General features: G+C 43.8%; 1 protein-coding gene across 3 annotated transcripts in view; it reads right to left on the minus strand.

The window, feature by feature from the left end:
• Positions 1 to 3,319: 3,319 nt before the first annotated feature.
• The window catches only part of LOC147684138 (cytochrome P450 2J4-like), an 89,382-nt gene continuing 69,908 nt past the window's right edge, over positions 3,320 to 22,793 (minus strand). For all 3 annotated transcript variants that reach the window (XM_086944951.1, XM_086944953.1, XM_086944952.1), the window contains one exon: positions 3,320 to 3,498. In XM_086944951.1, the coding sequence (XP_086801077.1) occupies positions 3,320 to 3,498 (179 nt within the window). The remainder of the gene's footprint in view (positions 3,499 to 22,793) is intronic.

A 22,793-nucleotide genomic window follows, 5' to 3' on the forward strand; every position in this document is an offset into this window, starting at 1 on the left:
ATCGTCCATACTGTATTTTGTTTGATGTACTTACACTGGCCCCACCAATCAAGGAGCATACCAACTTAATTTTTAGCCTCCAATCTCAAAGTCCTGCAAATTTACCAAATGTTTTACAAATTTCAATTTAACATGTTTTTTTTATTTATATACACTTAATGAATTTTTCAATATTTTAAATTTTCTAAGCTGTTGTGGACCCGCGGAGAAGGCGTTGTGGACTCCCAAGGGTCACTGGACCACAAGTTAAGAACCGCAGCTCGAGGACAGTCAATTCACCTTGAGATATGCTCACATAAGACATTGATAACAATCTCTGATTCCTGCCTGGATGTCAGAGGTTTTGTAGATCCCAGCTTGGTTCGAGCTGAGTGAATGCATTTTATTTTATTTGCTCTCACCTTATGCAAAAATGTACATGCTATAGTTATGTAATGCTGATCTGCCAGTGCAAAGTGCACCAAGTAAATTTGTAATTTATGATTCCTTGAATACACTGTTCTCCCAATTGCAATCTTCTTTGTAAAACCACTTATGAAATGCTTAGACAGGGTTATATGAAACCACAGTTGTGGGTACGCTTATTTGTTCAACAAATTATTATTGAGCAGGTTCAGGAAAATGGAGTTCTTTGTAGTACAAGTAGATTTCTATAGCATTTTGCCCATCATTCTTTCTTAAAAAACAAAAACTTCAAACCAGTGCTCTTGTCTTTTGCTGGAGTTCTGGTGTGAACCTGGGCTTCTAAGAGAATTCACAAGGGCATATTATCAAGCCCCTTATCGCCACTTTAGCTGCATTTTCCTGCTGCTAAAACAGCGATAATGTTATTGCCGTTCTTGGTAATATGGCCCATTGTTTCATACTTTTAATAAAGTGCTCGAGCCACCTGGCTTAAATGGAAATGTAGTCCGTCATATAGGTTTTTCACAAAGGACCTGCAAAACCTGGCAAGCCTGAGTCGATCTGGTGTATGTCTCCCATGCATTGTTATCAGTATCGGAGCCTTGTCCATTACTACTGAGAAGACGCAAAGAAATGTATGGGATGGAAGGAAATTGTGGTCAGTAGATGTAAATCCCTCACGCTATACTGAGACAAGTTAGATTTAAGGGTATTTCTGAGCTGATTCAACATTCATTTATGTGGAGATGAAGAAGGGATACAAGTTTTGGTGTGAAGAATGGTGCAACTGTTTAGGCATGGGACGAGACTGGCCTAAAGAGAAACCTTATGGCCAGTCCTCCTTCATATTGTGTAGGAATGGTAGATATGGATGATAAAATAAAACAAGCACCGGTATGTAGCAAATTTAGGAAGGTGTTCAGTCATTATATGGTTAGGTTTCTGAGTTTCAAGCTCCATTTAATTTTTAAAGCTAATGGTGCACCAATATCAGTTTCAAACATAATGGCGTAGCAAGAAATATTCAAAGACCAATGCCAGAAACAATATACTGAGATACGAAAACATTCAATTGGCCTGCCCCATCATGATTTCTCCTAAATCCTTAAGGGAACTGACAGAGATGATGCATAAGTTGAAGGAGTTTAAATGAGAATGTGTGGGTGAATAGGTATGTGACTAACAATCATGAGTTGCTTTCATATTTGGCAGGGGTACCTGTCTTCTCTACTTTGGATCTAACAAATGCTTATCAAAGGGTGGAGCCAGATGCACACGCAAACAGTTAATGACTTTCCTAACCTCAGGTTTTGTATAATTGTAAGAGCAGGCCATTCAGACTAGCAAGTATGGTGTCTGTATATCATACTGGACAACCTATCTGGTACTTTAGAATTTTAAGACAACAGTAATGTAGTCTTTGGGACTGACCAGATGGAAAAAGATGAGAACCTCGAAGCAGTTTCATGAATCTTTCATAAATGAGGTATAAGACTGAAACTTGAACAAATGCAAGTTTAGTTAAAGATAAGTTGAATGTTTAGTTCTGCATTTCCTAGATTCTGGGAGGAGGCCCATTTATGAGCCACAAGTTGCTTTTTGGTGGGTCGTGAAAGTTCTGGTCTATATGTAAGTAATATTTAACCCCTTCAATGCTTATGACAAGCTCAGCTCGTCATGAGGCACAGTGGAGCTGTGCCCATGACAAGCTGAGCTTGTCACAACTGCCGCGGCTGGCCCACACGCGACTAATTCCCCACCTGTGCGGGCATTCTATTGGAGTGGGCAGACTTGTGACGAGTCCAGCTCATCATGAGCACAGCTCCACTGTGCAGCATGACGAGCTGGGCTTGTCACAAGCACCGCAGCGCCCTTCCCCCCCACACCGCGGGGGAATTAGCCCTGCGTGGAAGGCGTTAAATTGATTAGCCTAGTGGTGCTCCAGTGCAACGTAGTTGATCAATTTCCTTAAGTCCAGTTTTAAAAGGAACCCTTGGAAGTATTCCCATGCAAGACTCCAGGTCAACCTTCCAGTATATGATGTTTCTGTTTTTTTTACTTCTCAAAGCCATTTCAGCAGAGAACATGCTCACTATATGCGATAAAACATGGCCATACCACTAATGTACGACTTTGACGAATAAAGCGAGAAATATGAATGTGGCCTCATATGCAGAGTTTCTGACTTTGGATCTGGGGTACCAGGCTTGAGTCCCAGTATAGGTGCAACATTCCTTGGTTTTGGACAATTCATGTAATCTCCTCTATTTATAATAACATGGCTCTGAGCTGGTTCAATATAATTGGGTGTTCATGCAATGTGCTCCAGTGCCCTTGGGCTGTGTTCTTGTTAATATAAACCTGAAATATAACTATATAATTGTGGGTGTGTAGAAAGAGTAAACAATGCACCACTAGGCCTTGCTTTCACACGAAAATGGATATGATGCCTTAGACCATGCTGCAGAAGAGGTTGCTCAGATATGCTAAATATCTTGTATAAGCTCCAAGATTTTCAGAAGCCTTGTGATGTGATTGATTGATGCTAAAAGACCAGCACTGCACTCTGAAAAGTGTTCCTGCTTCAGACTCAGAGTTGCAAGAGGCACTTTTTGGATAGTTACATGCTTGACTTGCGATGGATGCTCATTCACTGCTCTACAGTCTGGTGCGTGACTGAATGTATTTACCATTTTCCAGATCTAGACACGTGTATATTTCTCTCATCAAGGAACCTTTATATATCTAATCTATGAGAAAAAGGAGTAAACATCAGAAAAAAAGTGGCCAAGTGCATGTAACCTGTTCAGCTAAAAATTGTTGCAGAAGACTTTGACATATTTGAGACATACTAGTTTTCATAAACTCTTCCTGCATTATGGGAATTCCTGCACTCTTCAGGATACCCCACGTCTTAGCGGGGTATGGCACAGATCTTATATGTGCGTGGCTGCAGTAAAGACCCTAACATGTAGTCCATGTTGATATCCTTCACCCCCTCTGGGATCCTGAAGGTGAAGGCCTTTAGTAGACTGGTGAAGAAGATGAAGAGCTCAGTCCTGGCCAGCTGTTCCCCCAGGCACATTCGATTTCCTATTAAAACACAAAAAGTGAGTAAATTAATTATTCTTCAGTGTAATATTGAATAAGCAATCTACCTAACATTATGGGATGAAGGACAACATGAAAGCAGTGCAAGAAATTATTATGTAAAATGTTCACATTCTAAAGATCTAAAAGCAGCTTAATTTTAAATGTCCAATACAGGGCCCAAATACTGCAAATTAGCACCCTACACCTTCCCACCTATATGCAGTTGTGGGGGAAACCTGGATTTTGAATTGTGCAGCAAGTTGTGCTTTAGAACCTACCTGTAGTCTCACATAGCCAAGTGGAACTCAACATTGAAAGGCATTTCTGACTGTTTCCATTGGTTCAAGAGATCTTTGGAAATCATCCGTTAGTCCCAGTTATCAGCCATCAGCGCACAGGAAGCTATATATCCCAGAAGAACCAAAATATTTTGAGCTGAAATGGCCCATTTGGAGCCAAGTGCCTATGAAGATCCAGTACTCCAGGGCAACAAAAGAAACATAACCGTGACGTGACATTGTTAAGGTAATTGGCCCCTGGGGAGGCCCTATTCATCCCCACCTGCTGGACTTGACCCTTTTTGCAGGGTCATCCCTGAACTCTTTGCCTTTCTCCTAGCCTTTTTTCTGACATGGTGTTGGTGGATCTAGGACTCTGGGTACTTTAGCACTGCTGTCCATTGTAAAGTGAGTGTGCTCTCTGTGGTAAATATGGTAAGATTGGTCTACACCTGTTTGGCACATTTAATTTACCTGTCAGTCCCTTTTAAAGTGGAAATGTCAATGCTACTGGTGGGCTTGCAGCCCTGATTGCACCACCCACCAAACTAGCCTTTCAAACCTGTCTCAGGCCTCTGCCATTGCAGGGCCTGTGCATCCAGTGTTACTGCTGCTGTGACGTGGCAATTAAAGTGTGTGCCCTGTCTGTGATCCCCCTTTTTCCTGAATGTCAGTCACCCCTAGGGTAGACCCTAGCTAGCCCCATGGGCAGGGTGCATTGTAGGTGAACGGTAGGGCATGTACCTTAAGTGTGTGACATGCCCTGGTAGTGACAAACAGCCATTTTGGTTTCTCCCTACTGTGAGGCTGCCCTCACATAGGAATGCATTGGGGATTCCCTGATAAGTGTTTCAGATGTAATTCCTGATATGAGAGGAGTAGCGAGGTCAAGTCTGGCATGGTTGGAATAGTAATAATAAATACTGCGCAATGTGAGCAGATTTATTATAATTATTTTAAAATTGCCACTTCTAGAAGTTGGCATTTCTGTGTGCTATGTGTCTGCCTGCCTGATGTTGATTGCATGTCTGGCTTTGGAGTGACAGGGGCTGGTGAGGTGTATGTGGCTTCAGGGAGGACAGGGTGAGTCAGCGCTAGGCTGAATAGGGGATCTGCATTTGGAGTAGTGGGATGAGTAGTCCCCTGACCCTGAATAGGTCTGTGCCTGCCTAGGTGAATACTGGCTCCGCTCCCTGTGGTGTGTCTGATGACGAGCCCCCACCTGACAAAGTGGAAGAGGAGCTGTGTCAACAATATGCTCCAAAAGCCCCCGGAACCAGTTCAGGTTGATTCCCCCAAGCCCTGTGCCAGGGCAGACAAAGTAAATGGTGTATAAATATTGGGGCTGTGACCCCATGAAAATGCTGCGCTTTTGTGCTTCCTTTTGATGTCGGGCTTGCTGCTCCTGGGCCCCAGGGGAAACCGCCAAAAGGGACTGGCTTCTTGCTGGAGGGCCCTGTGTGCTGGCCTGCCTGGGCCCAGCTATGCCCCTTGAACTTTAAGGACTCTTAGAGCCTTGTGAGTGCTATAGCTATCACCAGGAAGAAAGGAGCATTTGGTTGTGATCTGCAGCTCTGTGCTGCGTGAACATTTAGGGAATCCCGGCATAGGAATCCCCCGGGTTGCTGGGAGACAGAGGGAGTCTACTGCGCATTTTGTGCTTATCGGCGGGAGCCCACCCCGCATGTTGTGCTTATTGGTGGGAGCCACGCCGCATTGGTACCTTTTAGGCGGGAGCCCACCCCGCATTTGCCCGAAATCACCAATGCAACCCGTAGAGAAGATGAGCCACTGAGCAAGCAGGATGGCTGACCCGGAAGCCAGGCAAGCAGCCTGGCTGTGGGTGGGGCCGAGAAACTGAAGTGGAAGCTGTAGCCTGTGGAAGAACAGGGCTTCCGTGAGCAAGAGAGAGCCCTGCGTGTGGCTGAAGTATGGCCGCTGCAGAGGGGAGAGACCGAGGCACATTGATGGTGCCTGCCCCCGATGCGTTGTAGGAGACAGGAGGAGGCCGAGCGCATTGAGGGAGAACACTGGTGAGTGGGGCTCCCATTAGGCCGTGTCCGTGTCTGTCATCCACATCCAAGAGACCGGAGGAGTCCAGCAGAGCAGCCCCGGTGAGTGAGGCTTTACTTACGCCGTATTGGTGCAGAGAGAGGCACAGAAGAGCCCCAGTGAGTGGGGCTCCCAGAGGCACATTTTCGGTGCCTGGAGCTGCGTTGGGGCTTCCTGGGGCACCAAGGTGCCAGTGCTGATTTCCTTTTGGGAGCAAGGTTGGTTCCCTGAGTCCCGACATGGGGCTTTCATGGCACAGTGGTGCCAATTCTTCTTTATGCTGATCCCAGCTGCCCTGCAAGAGCGCAGGCAGCTGCAACATTTGGGGGGCATTTCTTTTGTTGAGGAAGGGGTGAGTTGCACCCCCTGCCCTAGCGCATCTGCGCACTGTATTCTCACTGCCAAGGCAAACAGGGGGCAATCGGGATGGCCCAAATTACGCCCTGACTTTCTGTACTGAGGTCATTTAAGTTCCAGTGAAAGGCAAGTTGGCCTGGGGTCAGTTTAGTGATTACACTAAGGTGCTGTGTGCACTTTATGGGTGTACTGGTAGGGGGCACAAGGCCATAGGGTGATGTATGCACCTTGTCAGTGTACAGCGGTGCACTGCTGATTTATGCATAATGTGTTAATGCTTACTGCTTAGTGCTAATGTGATATAATGTTGAGTTCATTATCTTACCAGCAGTTACTGGGGGGAGGTGTGGCACCATGGCCAGAGCAACTGATGCTGGATGCTGGGGATCACAGTTCGATCCCCTGTTTTGGCGGCAGTCGTCTGCCCAGCACCATGCGACTCTGGGCAATAGCTCGCTTAATCTTCCCAATGGCCCCCAGCGCCGAGATACTGCTTCAGGAGTGATTCGTACGCTATACATTTTTTTACTGGTTGTGCTATCTTTACTATCTGTGGTGATGGTTCTGACAGTGGCCCAATTGGCCTGTCTTGTATATAATCCCCTGTAAATTATTACCTGGTGCCAATTGGCACAGGGTATATGTGTGATTATGATTCTAATTTGTTTATGATAATACAAAGGCTATTTTTTATATAACCTTGTGTGGAGTTTCTTTTGTAGTGTGCCAAGTGTGTTGCTGCTTTGTGTGTGTGTTGCGTACATGCTTTACACATTGCCTCTGAGATAAGCCTGGCTCCTCATGCCAAGTTACCAAGGAGGTGAGCAGGGGTTATCTTCAGTGTGTAACTCCCTTGCCCTGACTAGAGTGGTGATTTCTGGCTGGCTTAGGCTCATGCCCTAGCCAACCAGATATCCCATTTCTAACACCACCTATCTAGAGCTAAGTGAAGCGACGGGCGCTGAGACACACTCTCGAACCACTGTGGGTTACCCTGCCACAAAATTCTCATTCTGTGACTAACATTTGTGATAGATACTTCTAAAAGCAGAGCCCTTACCTTTAGAATATTCTGCAGGCACCAGAATGAATTGTAAAATTTCCAAAGGTAGCCCTGTGTGGCCCTGCGTAGGCTTCGATTTGCCTCTGAAGCAATGGAGCAAAGCAGCACATTAGTGCCACCCCTGCATGCTGCGTTAGTTGCTTTCTTTCCTCGCCTTCGAACAGATATGGAGCTCTACTACTTTTGATGACCCCCAAAAAATAAATACAGTGTGCCAAGGAATGATGCACCATCCTAAAATGACAGACTTCAAACCACCAAGGTGTGTTTTGTTAATTTGGTTAGGTTACAAGTTGTGTGAAGAGTGCACTCTTATGAACCTGACTGTTATGTAGGACTGCAAAGCTGTAAATCCCGTTTGAAATTACACAATCCCATTCTCGCTCCAAGTTGATGGTTTGGGTCAGCTCTAGAGGTATTTCCCGCAAGAAGTCATCTTCATGGTCGAAGTCCTCGGATAAGTTGAAGTCCAAGTGGAAGAAGACGAAGTGATACTCCTGCAATACTCCTGAAAAAGAAGTAGTGAGGATGTAAATGTGCCAACTGATGTCGCTTTTGATCTCCTATGAAGGAGCTGATTCTGCAGTTGATCCCAATGTGCCTCTAGTTCCCTGGTCCATCGGCAAGGCACAGCAGGGTGAAGCCTTTAAGGAAGTTGTACTGCATATCTATGACACTCTTCCAGCTCCCTCTCTTGGCAGCACAGGCCCATAGAGGGACCGCATACCAAGATGCTGTCAGCATACTGTATAAGAATGCTTCTGGACTGAACGTTGGCGAGGTCCTTCCTCAGTATCCTGTTGAAGATACTGGGAGACCTACACTACCCCTGAGGTAGTCTCCCATGTAGCAGCTGAACCCCTTGGAATGTAAATGCAGTCACCACAGACTGTTGGAGTCAGCAGAATGCTAAAGAACAAATTTTTTATATCTATCACAGAAAAGTAGTGGGCACATGTGGGTATGTTAGTTAGTATGAGAGAAGGTTCCCGTACTACAGCGAACTCTAGGACCACAATGTCATTAAGGGATCGCAGGTCCTGCACTAGGTTCCTCACTTGCTCTTTTTGACTGGAAAAATCGGTGTATTGCAGGGGGGGACCCCTATGTGGAGGACCTTTTTCCCCCTGTGTATTTATAAATATCATAGCAGTGGTCTCCTCATCAGATCGTCTCGCCACCAATAGCACAGGACATGTGAGAAGGGAGGTGTTGATTTCGCCCGACAAGCTCGGGCTGACCTGCGTTGGCCCTGATGCTTGAAGGGGTATGTGATGGTAGGGCAGGATGTGACTTGGTCCTGGGCTAGAGGTTCTCTGCACAACTTCCTCAAACCCTGTTGCTACTTGATAGATCCTTCCTGAACTTCTGCGGTGTCACCTTCATTGGTGTTGCTGCCTTCCAGGCCATTGTGGCTACAGCTGTTCTGACCAGGATCACCTACTCCCTGTTCAGGTAGACCGCCGAGGCGTCCTGGTCCAATTCCAACCTCTTTCTACTCTTGTTTCCCTTCTTTTCTCGACCACTTTACATGGTATTGCTGCATGTAGGTGAAATGCCAGCCGGAATTTCCTTTTCCATATCTGATGCAATCCTCTGCCATAGCCATGTCATCTGGCTCAAAGGACCCTCCTTAGGCTAGGACCATTCACATAATTTTCCCTCCTTAGTCCAATCTGCTCTTACGGAGGGCAAATTCCCCCCCAATGTCTCTCGCTAGTCTTTTGGGGTCAGTCGGTAATCCCTTTCCCTACCCCCACTAAGGGTGGCGCTGCCTAGGGTTGCTGAGGCTTGATGTTTTGAATGTGGTAGATGGGGGGCCGAGCATTAAGAAACCATAGGGCCGAACTGGGGTGAGGCTGGAGTCTCTTGGGTTAGCAGGTTGGTCAAACTCCCAGCCCTAGATCTAGTTGTTTGTTGCCCAGTGTTGGACTCTTCGAACCCCTCAACCCAGATTGGTGTAACCCAGTGCACGAACAGCAGGGATGGTAGGCATCAGGACACCTCTGTACCTGTGTATATTTAGGGTGGAGCAAATGCCTGGCTTGCTGATTCTGGGCCCGAATTGTAGGTCGGGCCACCTTGAAGCTGGCCCATAGTTCTAATAGTGGGTGTCTTTTAGTCTTCTCCTGCCATACCCACTTGGTCTGAATGTTCTAATAGTGCCTGTCTTTTAATCTTCTTGTGCCCTACCCACTGGGTCTAAAGGAGTGTCCTTGTGAGTTCTATTAGGTTGGCTTCGAAGGTTCTCCCTCTGGCCTGGGGAATGCGTGCATCTTAGTGTGCATGCCATTCACAGCAGAATTTATATTGCTTTTCGGCCTGCGTGTGGAACCTATTTTGAACGTGGTTTAACAGGGACTCAATGATGGTTTGGAAACTTTTTAAGGGGCTAGTACACTTCTAACATCTGAAGGCTTTTTAGATATTCCTAAATTCTTCTCTGATCATGGGGAACATATGTACAAGGGATTGTGCCGGCAATAACTACTTCACTATGAGCTCAACTTAGAAAAAAAGATGCATCAAACTAAATTTTACAATACAAAAACAACGCATATGAAGGGTAGCAACTGTAAAAAAGTGCAGTACTTATTCCAAAACATTATGAATTATACTTTTGGCAGCATATTATCAAATATGAAAAGTGGCAATTCTCTTCATATGCACATAGAAAAGTTAACAAGATATAACATTCAACATGAAACACAGTTACAATAATTTATCAGCACCACAACATCAAGAAAAAATGCATACAATGAAAACCACAATTAAAGTAGATGAGAACAAAAGTGACAGAGGAAATCAAATGTGTTTTACTTATTTACATTACTCTGGTCGGCCTTGATAGTCTTCCAAACTGGATCCAGTTTGGAAGGCGATCAAGACAGACAACTGCACACTTCTGCCTCAGCTCATGGTCCAAAAAGTGAGGATAATTACCACAATTGAAAGAAAGTGGGAGGATGGACCAGAACAAAAGGTTTTTGTTTGAGTTCATGAAAGTGAGGAATGAGGACGGATTAAATAAGAGTCAGTAGAGCCAGCCTTGAATTAAGACATCTTTATTCCACAAAAAATATAAAGTATTGAACTGTACTTTTAGACCCAGTCTAATGAAGGTTTTATTGAACAGTTGAAGACAATTGTTAAAGGCCCATATCAGTACCAATCCAGAATTATTTTTTAATATCTTGAAAAACATTGTCCTGAAGAAGGTGACGATCATTTTGTGAAAACCGAAACGCCGCGTCAACAGTTTTTTCTTAGGTTTATTATGTATAATGTGTATTTTAAATAAAGGAATAATTTGTTTTTAATATATTGTGTGAACTATTTGTGATGTAACAATTTGCTGACCAATAAAATAGGTTAAAATTACATTCCTTTGAATTTGTGTTGTTGTGAACCATGGGGCACTGTATACAAATTGCTATGTAAATTTGGTACCCTGGTAAGATTAGACCTTGAAAAAAAGTTTGTAGTTGTATCCAACCCTAGCGGTGTAGTCGTTGGGGCTTTGAAGCCATTGATCTTTTTCATCTATAACATAGGAAAAGGGAAGTTTGTTTTGTTAACGAGTAGCCCTATTGACCAGTACAGGGTTAAAAGCTGACAACTCAGCTGTGCTAACTTCTGAATGGGACTGCTATATTCGGCTCTTCAAGATATCCAAAAAATCATTACATTAAACCCAACTTGATGTCCAAGTTGAATGTAATGTAACTTTTGAGTAAATGGTAACTTTAGAAAGTGGCCACTCTGTTGCTCAAGTTTTCCAATAGTTATTTACGGTTGTGGCTCACAAGGCACGCTGGGGAGATTTGCGAAGGACTCCTACGAAGGACACAATAGGAGTCTGCCGTTGGAAGTGGTGTTACCTCTCCCTAGGAGAAAACTCATACAGGATGTGAGCCCAAATGTGAGCTTCGAAGGGGAAGCCACCTTTTACAGGCAAATGGTAGACATACATGAGAAGGCCTGCTATTTTGTTTTGGTAGGCAGGGTGGCATCGGGGACAAAGAGAGGGAAGCACCTGCCAAGTCAGTTTTCCCATGGACATGTAGCCCTCAGGTAGCCATGCCTCTATGGTGTGCTAACAAGCTCCACACACACGAAGAGAAGGGGTTTGCCATCTTGGGAGTGGGCAGAATATTGCACTCTGGAATAGCTAGATGCCACACTCTGCAGAAAGTCATCATCAGGTGGGAGCCCATTAACTAGTAGTCCATTTTCCAGCAGTCACTGCATCCCTGATAGAAAGTTGTAGGCATAAAAGTGTAGTGGTGCCCTGGCACCCAGACCACAGGTCACATCTGTACTGGAGAGGACTGAAGAAAGGCTTCCCTGCTGTGCCCTTGACCTGGCAGAGAGACCGGCGGCACCAAAGACTGAACTACACCTGCTGATCCTTGGCCAACCAAAGAGACTCTTTTTACACCTGCTTACTGTTTTAAAAGCAGAAATCCCTCCTACTTTGCTATATGCTATTGAATCTATCCCAGTAAAGGACTGGAGTTTCCTAGATAAGAATGAAGCCCAGACGTTATGCAAATTATGTAATTTTAATACACTTGTCCCAATATCTGCTATCTGATTGGAATTTGGCTTGATAAGTTCTTTTACTCAAGGTTTAGCCGGGATATTATGTTGGGGATATCAGTTAAAGAATAGTGATTCATACACACTAAGATGTTTCCTGTGTCAAGAAATTTTTGGAGGAACCATAGATAAATATTCCTTTTGCCGTGACTTTTCCTTGGCACTGGATGTTTTCTGTGCACAGGAGTCAGTGATTTCCCTCTTACTTCTAGAACTTAAATCTTTTTTAAAAATCACAAGTCGTATGTGTAGCTACCATAGAGATGACAAATTTTGTAGCTCAAAAGAAATGCTAAAGATAACAGCCATGTTAAACACTCTGCAAATTCCTCAGAAATACTTATCTTGGAACTTAGAACATGGTAGTTGATGTTGGCCTACTTTATGCCGCATGAATCTCTTGCCTGTATATGACCTAAAATTGGTCCTACTCCATGAAAAATTGAAAGAATTGCAACCTATGTAATTTGGGCACTCAGAATCTTGATCATATTTTGTTTGTTTGCCCAGCATTGGTTTTGTTACGTCATAGTTGGCTTTGACCAATGTTGATACAAAACTGTATAAAAAATGTAACATCAGCCAGTGAATTTCTTTTTTATCCAAAGAATGAAACAGTATGTGTAAAACTATCACATTTTTTAAAGGAGTTTATGAATATATGTTAGCCCTCATTACATCTTACTTAGGCAAGCTTTCTTTTTAGATACATGGCTCTCTCCATAATCATGCCTTTAAGTTTTCGGCCTTTGTATTTTTTTTAAGTTAATGGAGTTTTAGCACTATTTTTGGATTGTATCTTTGCACATGTTATGGCTGCTATTCAGCCGTTCCCTGTACAAAACTGGAATATATTGTGCTTCTAACCCTTTGCTACTAAGGACAAAAGCATTGTTAGTTATAAATGTGCTAGTTCTTCTCTAGTATTTCTTTGGTTATGACTTCTGCTTCTACATGAGGCACTTTATATAAACTTGATCCTATCAAGAAGATGCTATTGCACATTATCAAATAATATTCAAATACTTGCACATGTAAATACTGCTATTTAAATAAGTTTTTGTACAAAAAGTAGGATATATTTTGCTTTCATGTTTTGTTGTTTAAGGAAAATGTATTGATTGTTTAAATATGTAAGGTGTTTTTAAAAAAATATTTTTCTGTTTTAATTAGTAAATTTGTAGCTGCTACGTGATGCACTTTATCTAAAATTGGATCTATTTTTAAACTGCTATCGTATAGTATGGATTCAAACTTGAGCTATTTGTTCTGGTAAAGGACTTATTAGTGGAATTGTTATTTGCTGGTATGTCTTAATGATGATTACCTTTACTTACATCTCGCGCATTTGGGGCAATTGATTACATTCCTTTGCTTGTGGTCATTCTTATTTTGCCATATGAGGGAGAACTTGGAACTGGTCATAAAGGGTTTTGATACATTTACGATGGACTAAGAAAGGAACTGAGCTTATATTTTACTATATTTATTATGTAATAATTGTGTATATATTGTGTGTGTCTTGTAAAGCGCACTTCTACCCGCACCGCAGGCCTCGTAGCGCTATAGACCGCTGGGGAACCGGTCCTGGCTTTCCCTGTGAGATAGTCCCTCCTGGGAGTCTCCAAGGTGAAACCAGGCATCCCCGGCGTTTGTGAGGGGCCGTTGTGGAGATGAGGCAAGCTAATGCCCAGAGTTGCCGAGTGTGATCTCTGGTTGGAGTAGGCACCGATGCGAGAATTATCGAGTCCGCTGATCCTGGTCCAAGACCCTGCCGCGTCGGGAATCGAACCCTGGTCCCGGCCCGTTCTCTGCTCTTGGGTCTGCCGCCTCTAACCAGTGAGCCACACCACTCCACTGAGCCACACCACTCCATATATGTTATGTGGACCTCATTGGAGATCCAAATCCTCAATAAATACTGAACTGAACTGAATTATTACACAGTGTGGTCGCACAACGACACCATCTAATAATCCACATTTTCTAACATGCTCCAGTTTGAAATAGTATTGATTTCAGTTTTTGCCCCTCAGTCCAGACTGCTTCCTGGATGCATCTAATTCATTCAGTAGTACTGCTAAGTATTCTTCTGGGTTTGTCAAGGAGACCAGTAGATTCTCCCCATATAACAATTCTGCATGTTTGCACTCATTTGTTCGGATTGCCCAATTGTCTATTGCCTCACTTAGATTACATGCTGTTAGATCTGTCAACCTTAAGGTGGTTTTCCCCTAAACATATTGCCTTCACCATCCTATTTTTCTAAATTTGATTTTGCTGGCATTAGGCCTGCTAACCAGTGCTAAAGTGCTTGTGTTCATTGCCTAAATCATTGTAAAATTATCTTATACCCGTGTGGCATGTTTAAGTTACTTATAAGTGCCTAGTAAAGTAGTGTACCATATACCTAGGGCCTGTACAATAGATGCTACCACTGGGATTGCAGCACTTATTGTGCCAATTCCTTTGAGATCGACCCGGAATATAAGGAGCTACAACATTTCTTAGTAGGGCAAAACCCTTGTTCATAGCTTTGTGGGCAATACATAATGATTTTAAATTTGATTCTGGCTTGAATTGGAAACCAATGCAGTGTTTTTAAAGCGGCTTTCACTGAATCTTGTCTGGGGGTGCCTAGGAGTTTCCTGGCTGTGGCATTCTGAACCACCTGAAGTCTTTTCAATACATATTTAGGGGAGCCCAGAAAGAGAGAGTTGCCGTAGTCCAGCCGTGATATCACCAATGCCTGAACCACGGTTCTCCATGCCAGTTCTGGGATAAGAAGTCAAATTTTCCAGATCGAGCGTAGCATTCCAAAACAGGTGGCTGCCAGTTTTTTGGCTGGTGTCTCCATAGAAAGACTGTGGTCCAACCCCATTTCCAAGTTTTTAATGGAGTTTTTTTGGACCAGTGGTTTGCCTAGTTCTGGAGGCCAAAAGATGATGTTTCTGGGCACTGACTTATTTCCCAGGAAAATTAGTTCTGTTTTTTTCTCCGTTCAGTTTTAGGCTGCACCTGTTCATCCATTCCACTACTTCTTTTATGCAGGGGGACAGTTGGGTGTGCTGGGATAATGGGACCCCATCACTGATAGTACCAGCTGGGTATCATCTGCATATGATACAATAGATAACCCACATTTCTGCACTATCTTAGCCAGAGGTAGCATGTATAGATTAAATAATGTGGGACTCTGGGCGGATGCTCACCTTCCATTATCTGGAAGGATCTGTCTTCTATGAATTAGGCAACCATTTCAGTGCAATGTCTGTAATGGCAGCCTCTTTTAACCTGAGGATCAGGGTGTTGTGATCAACAGTGTCAAAGGCTGGGCTAAGACAGAGAAGCAGGACTGCCGCTGTACACCCCTGATCTAGGATACCCTTGAGTTCCTCCGTGATCACCAGCAGGGCAGACTCTGTACTATGTCGTGGTCTGAAACCCATCTGGGTGTGGTGAAACACCTCAATGTCTTCCAGGAACTTGGACAAGGTCTGATTGACATGCTTTTCTTCTATTTTACCTAACAGGGTTAAGAGTGAGATTGGTCGATAATTCCAGGGTTCTGCGGGGTCAAGTTGAGGTTTCTTCAGCAGTGGTAAAACTATTGGCATGTTTCCAGTTTTGGGGCATTATCCCGTGTGTGAGGGAGAGCGATGGAAGTTCTGCTGGACTGGTCATTGTAGTTTAGTCTCCCTGCAGGAGGATATGTTGAGGATCTGGGTCTTGCAGGGATCCGGACTTGATGTTCCATAAGATCGATGTCAAGGCTTCCACACTAAGTGCCAGGAAATGGTCTAAATGTGGCCCTACTGTCATTACCAAAAGAGCGCAGATTCCTGATTGATAGACTGTTGTGTTTACATCCATGTTCCCTTGCAGGGAGTTATATATTGTTTCTACTTTGTTTTCAAAAAAGCTTGCAAGCTTGTCACATCTCTCTTTAGAGGATGTTTGCTGGGCCTTATTCTGACCCGTAGACATTAGGGATCGCTCAACCTTAAATAACTCCCTGGAGGAATTATGGGCTGAGTTAATTTTATCCTCAAAATATTTGGCTTGGGCTTTTATGAGTTCATTGTGGTAGTGTCTATTGGCCAGTTATATTGACCTTTAGTGGTGGGGTCAAAGTCTTTCCTCCATTTACGTTCGATTTTTGTACATGTTTTTTTCAGTGAAATTAGGTGGAGATTGAACCATGCAGCCTTTTTCCTGGCAAGGTGGATTATTGGCTTAGCTTTCTGAGTGCACTGTTCTACGACTTGGTTGACCCAATCGGCCCATATCTTATATCCCTCCTTTGGATTTCCTGTCAGGGCTGGGGCCTGGGTTTCCAGGGAGGACGTTGTGTACCCCCACATTGAGTGGCAGTAGTTAGGTTTACCTGTGAAGGAAAGCGTTACTGCGACATCGGCCAGGAACAGGAGCCAAACGACCTCTTGTCATCGGTTCCAGACCTGCAAGTAGGATGCAATCAAACCCTGTTCGGTCGCAATCGTATAATTAACAATGGGAGCATCATTCCGAATGGTATGCATGCTTGCATAGTTAAGTGCAGAGGTGCAGTTCATACCTACACGCCGTGGCAGGTGTCTCAATGTGCCTGCCACCTGGAGCAGGAATCAACATCCAGTCGGCGGCCTTGTACCCATGGGGGCCCCTTTGGGGGCCCCCAAAGACAGTTTTGCAATGCCTTTCTGTGTCGAAAAGGCCTGCACAGAAAGGCAGTGGGAAACTGCCATTGTACTCTCTCGGCTGGATAGTGCCGGCGGGGGGAGTAATGAAGGGATTCCGGATGGCGAACGGGCTCTTAGAGCCCGTCAGACGCCATCCGGAAAACTGAGTCAGATTCCTTTCCAACCTAGCCCATCGGAATGGCGTCATCAGAAAAGAATCCGAACGGGCAAGCCCAATGCTGTTAGGGTGGCTCTGACAGAGTTGGAGCCATTCCTAACCGCATCAGAATCAGCCCCTATGTGTTTTAGCACATATTTTAATTGTATATGTTATATATTATTTGTATAATTGTTGTTAATAATTTTGAATTATAGTTTTTAATTTTCATTTTTTTCAAATGTATTTATTAATAATAGTAATTTATAGTTTTGCGGTGGGTTATGAGGTTTGCAGGGCTACAGGGTTGGAAGTTGATTAAGTATTATTAATTAATAGTTATTTTGTAATCAATATTTATTATTTAATTAAAATTTTGCAGGTATATTTTCAGGAGATATTTTAGGTGTGGGCTGTTTTGTTTGTAGGCGTATAGGGTGGGAATTTAATTAGGTAATAGTTAACTATCATTATTTATTAATTCATTGTTTAGTATTAATTAGTTGATTGATAATTATATAAATTGTGCAATTATTTTTTAAGTGATATTCTTGGTGAGTGGGGTATAGGGTGGGATGTTAATTAAGCTATAATTCATTAATTATGAAATACTTGTTTATTATTAATCAGTAAATTGGTGATTAATTTGGTGAATGTTGTAATTAATTTGTTTATGTTATTTGTTAGGTGCAGGTTGTTTAGTTTGTGGCAGCTTAGGAGTCAATTAGGTAATAACCAATGTTCTAATAATTGCTACGATGTTTCTGTTACTAACTTGTTGAGAGCTACCTAACTTTCCTGACACATCCTGACCCTTCTTTATTTATAGACCCTCCCAAACCCCAAGGTTTGCCTTGGTGGGTTCACCTTCCTTAAACACAGTTTACAGCTTAGGCAATCTTTAATGTAACTGATTTATGTTTTGTACTGTGTGCCCCCGGCCTTCACTTCTGTTTTTATCCTATTAATGGTAATGTGTTTTTAATTTCCAGTATGCACTTTACATTTATGTTTGCTTAATTGTTATGTGTTTTGCTGTATTATTGGATGTTATAGTGCCAGCATTTTTCCTGGTTGCCAAAGCGCTTTTATTGGATGGCATTTCCAGTTATCAGTATGAGGAATTTATGCTTTCATGTTTTATCATCTTAAATTGAAATAAAGCTAAAGTAAAGTAAAGTGTCCAACAGCACTTTTGATATTTCTTTCTCACTGCTTTCTGGCTCTCATATAACACTAGCCAAGCATGTGCTGTTCAGTGCAGTTCTCCTCCTGGTGTGAAGCCATTCTGGTCCATGTGGTCCAGGCACTGGATCATTCCATTTAGCCACAACACATGGACCTTACCCAGTATCTTGTCCATGCTAAGAATAGAAGTGGTCTTTAAGACATACAGTTTTATGGATCCATCTCAAGTTTCAAAGTACTACTAATACAGCCTAATACATTGACTTAGGCAGCTCTCCCCTTTCCATAACTTCCTGGTATACCATTAACAGTCTTTGCACCAAGATACCCACATGTGTCCAGTATATCAGTATTCTGGGAGGATATTTCCCCCCCTGAGTCTTGGCAGTGTTTAGTTCTTTTATGTCAGTTTTTATTTCCTGTAGTCCAGTTGGCTTTTCTGCACTTGCATCAATCATGGCAATCCTCATGTGTACAATATTGGTTATGTTACATCTGTGTCCTGACAAGGGTGTTTGTTTGTATAGTTGTTTATAAAATGCAAAGAATGCCTCATTTATACTGCTGTGTGTGTTCACTATTGTGCCATGCTTATTTCTTATTGCTGTAATAGTTGTAGCGGTGTCCCTTTCTCAACAGCCAGAATAAAAGTTTACCCACTCTGTCTCACTCTCTGTGTAGTAACTGTTGAAATTGTATACCTTGTATCAGTTGCCTCTGTCTCTCATTTTTTTCAGGATTTTTTTTTCGTGCCATGTACTGTTCTTTTGTTTCTACATCCCTGTGCTGGTGTTTATTTTTCACATTCAATTTGTTTTTTGCTGCGGAAATTTCTATTTATCTTTTCCTCATGGATATCCTTGCCAGTTATTCATGAAGTGTATTACTTCATGCATTCCATCAAATTCTATGCACCTCATACTGGCTGCATTTTTATTGTGTTCAAAATACCTCCTTATTTTCTCTTTCATGTCGGGGAATGTATTACATTTAGCAGGGAAGCTACTGACAATCTCCACAGTGGTACCTCTCGACTGCAAGGAAAGGGGTTTATTATACATATGTTGTGGTGTGCCCTTGCCCTGTATTAAGATCACAAACCTGTCTTGGGTCTAGTCAGGCTTGCTTGTAGAACCTTATATTTACAAAAAGGGGTGGTGAGGGACAGAGTCTCTGAATTAAGCAGAAAGCTCTCACCCAGTCAAAAGATCAGGGCTAGATCCAACACCGTTTTTTAGCTCACTGCACCATCCCAGTTTCAGAACCTGGCTGTATGCAAATTAGTCTGTTCCTGTCCCAGTGCATGATGGGAACAGGACAAACCAAACTACAGAAGCCAATTCTTACACTGGGAAGGAAACAAGCTCCCGGGGACCGGTTTCTGGCATTACAGCCGTCTTCGGCCCGGTTTGCTAAATCGTTTTTGGCCACTATAGGTGTGGCAGGGTATACTCAGACATGAGTCCCTTTCTCACTGCTCCATCAGGATTCAAGTAAGCCGGGCCGAAGACGGCTGAAATGCCAGAAACCGGTCCCCGGTAGCTTGTCTCCTTTCTGGTGAAGAATTGGCTTGGTAGTTTAGTCTGCCCTGTTCCCATGATGCACTGGGCCAGGGACAGACTGATTTGCATATAGCCAGGTTCTGAGCCGGGGTGGGGCAGTGATATAAATAACGGTGATGGATCAAGCCCTGATCTTTGGACTGGGTAAGACTGGTCTGCTCAATTCAGACACTCTGTTCATCACCACCCCCCTTTTCTAAATCGTTTTTGGCCACTATAGGTGTGGCAGGGTATACTCAAGTAAATGGTGTGCGCAAGGAGCACTCCCTTTTATTCACCCATAACTCCATAGTAAATATAACAATACGAATTGGGTCAGTCTGTTTTAGCATATCTCTGTTACGAATATAATTTCTTAATATAGCGATTGCTCGTTGACAGCTCATCGATCACATTCTGTCAGAGACCCATTATAACACACATCAGGAATCTGCTGGTATCGTAATTTCTTCCAACAGGCTAGTGCACATTCTAATAACAGGCTCTACAGATTGTCCACCCGTGGCGATCGAATAAATTACCATGAATTTAGAGTGTTAGATTGCCGATATAGCAGTGAACATTGAGTTTCCTGGCAAAAGACAGGTTCAAATATGGCGCCCACATCGATCAACAGGACTCCCACGTCCTTTTTGGTGCAGTCCTTCCTTAATGTCCTCAACTCCGCTCCGCGGCGAAGCAAACGGAGCTACATATGGCGTTCTACCGGCACTCCGCGTAGCATAACGCCCATCACACGAAACCCCATACAAGGCGGAAACATTTGGCGAACCAGGTATGCCTGCAACATGTTTATCTCGAGTATTTAGAAAATACCGCCGCACTGCTCCTAAGCAGATTAGTAATTGAGTTTTCTTTCACCAGATAGTGATCTGATTTTGGTGAAGACAAGGTAAGGGTCTCATGACCTAGAGCATCAGAGAGATCTACTTGTTAAATAGGATTAGTTTTACCCTGACACATATGAATTTCTCTTTTCAGCGATCACATAACGACACATACAGGTATGTTCCCATTAGTTCCTTCAGGATATAGTTTATTAAACCCTTATGCGGCCATTAGTTGACAATCAACTTTGATTTATTATCACCCACAGTGACGAACACTGAACAAAAGGATTGAGACGCATATAAATTGTTTGAACCATCAGGTATGACCTAACGATAGAATTTAGACACACGCACCCCATGAACACCTATTAAGATTCTGACATCATTTCATATGTTTGATTTCCAGACACGCCCCTGATGAAGGCACCATCGCGGCGCCGAAATGCATTGGGCTCACGTGTAAAATATGTATATACTGTATAGTGTGGTAATTGAATTGATATCAAAGCACTGAAGTATTTGTTATGTATGTAAAAATGATAAAATGTTGAAATACGCTTGTATTATGAAAAATGATAATAATACATGAGTAATACAAATAAGCTTGCAATAGAACAAGAATAAAACAAGCAACTAAACATTTAAAGTGTGCGAAGTATAATTAAAGCGCGGAGCGCTAAGTGCACAGTGCCCGATTTGGTGGGCCCAACAACCCACCGTAACTTGCAGGGTATACTCAGACATGAGTCCCTTTCTCACTGCTCCATCAGGATTCAAGCAAGCCGGGCCGAAGACGGCTGAAATGCCAGAAACTGGTCCCCGGTAGCTTGTCTCCTTTCTGGTGAAGAATTGGCTTGGTAGTTTAGTCTGCCCTGTTCCCATGATGCACTGGGCCAGGGACAGACTGATTTGCATATAGCCAGGTTCTGAGCCGGGGTGGGGCAGTGAGATAAATAACGGTGATGGATCAAGCCCTGATCTTTGGACTGGGTAAGAGTGGTCTGCTCAATTCAGACACTCTGTTCATCACCACCCCCCTTTTCTAAATCGTTTTTGGCCACTATAGGTGTGGCAGGGTATACTCAGACATGAGTCCCTTTCTCACTGCTCCATCAGGATTCAAGCAAGCCGGGCCGAAGACGGCTGAAATGCCAGAAACCGGTCCCCGGTAGCTTGTCTCCTTTCTGGTGAAGAATTGGCTTGGTAGTTTAGTCTGCCCTGTTCCCATGATGCACTGGGCCAGGGACAGACTGATTTGCATATAGCCAGGTTCTGAGCCGGGGTGGGGCAGTGAGATAAATAACGGTGATGGATCAAGCCCTGATCTTTGGACTGGGTAAGAGTGGTCTGCTCAATTCAGACACTCTGTTCATCACCACCCCCCTTTTCTAAATCGTTTTTGGCCACTATAGGTGTGGCAGGGTATACTCAGACATGAGTCCCTTTCTCACTGCTCCATCAGGATTCAAGCAAGCCGGGCCGAAGACGGCTGAAATGCCAGAAACCGGTCCCCGGTAGCTTGTCTCCCTTCTGGTGAAGAATTGGCTTGGTAGTTTAGTCTGCCCTGTTCCCATGATGCACTGGGCCAGGGACAGACTGATTTGCATATAGCCAGGTTCTGAGCTGGGGTGGGGCAGTGAGATAAATAACGGTGATGGATCAAGCCCTGATCTTTGGACTGGGTAAGAGTGGTCTGCTCAATTCAGACACTCTGTTCATCACCACCCCCCTTTTCTAAATCGTTTTTGGCCACTATAGGTGTGGCAGGGTATACTCAGACATGAGTCCCTTTCTCACTGCTCCATCAGGATTCAAGCAAGCCGGGCCGAAGACGGCTGAAATGCCAGAAACCGGTCCCCGGTAGCTTGTCTCCTTTCTGGTGAAGAATTGGCTTGGTAGTTTAGTCTGCCCTGTTCCCATGATGCACTGGGCCAGGGACAGACTGATTTGCATATAGCCAGGTTCTGAGCCGGGGTGGGGCAGTGAGATAAATAACGGTGATGGATCAAGCCCTGATCTTTGGACTGGGTAAGAGTGGTCTGCTCAATTCAGACACTCTGTTCATCACCACCCCCCTTTTCTAAATCGTTTTTGGCCACTATAGGTGTGGCAGGGTATACTCAGACATGAGTCCCTTTCTCACTGCTCCATCAGGATTCAAGCAAGCCGGGCCGAAGACGGCTGAAATGCCAGAAACCGGTCCCCGGTAGCTTGTCTCCTTTCTGGTGAAGAATTGGCTTGGTAGTTTAGTCTGCCCTGTTCCCATGATGCACTGGGCCAGGGACAGACTGATTTGCATATAGCCAGGTTCTGAGCCGGGGTGGGGCAGTGAGATAAATAACGGTGATGGATCAAGCCCTGATCTTTGGACTGGGTAAGAGTGGTCTGCTCAATTCAGACACTCTGTTCATCACCACCCCCCTTTTCTAAATTGCTTGTAGAACCTTAGCTCAACCCTGGGAAGCTGTGGCTTTGAGCAGTCAGGCTTAACCAAAGGAACAAGTGTAAATCATTCAGAATACTGAAT

Source organism: Lissotriton vulgaris, chromosome 11 (assembly GCF_964263255.1).
Source record: "Lissotriton vulgaris chromosome 11, aLisVul1.2, whole genome shotgun sequence".
NCBI classification, from domain to species: Eukaryota; Metazoa; Chordata; class Amphibia; order Caudata; family Salamandridae; genus Lissotriton; species Lissotriton vulgaris.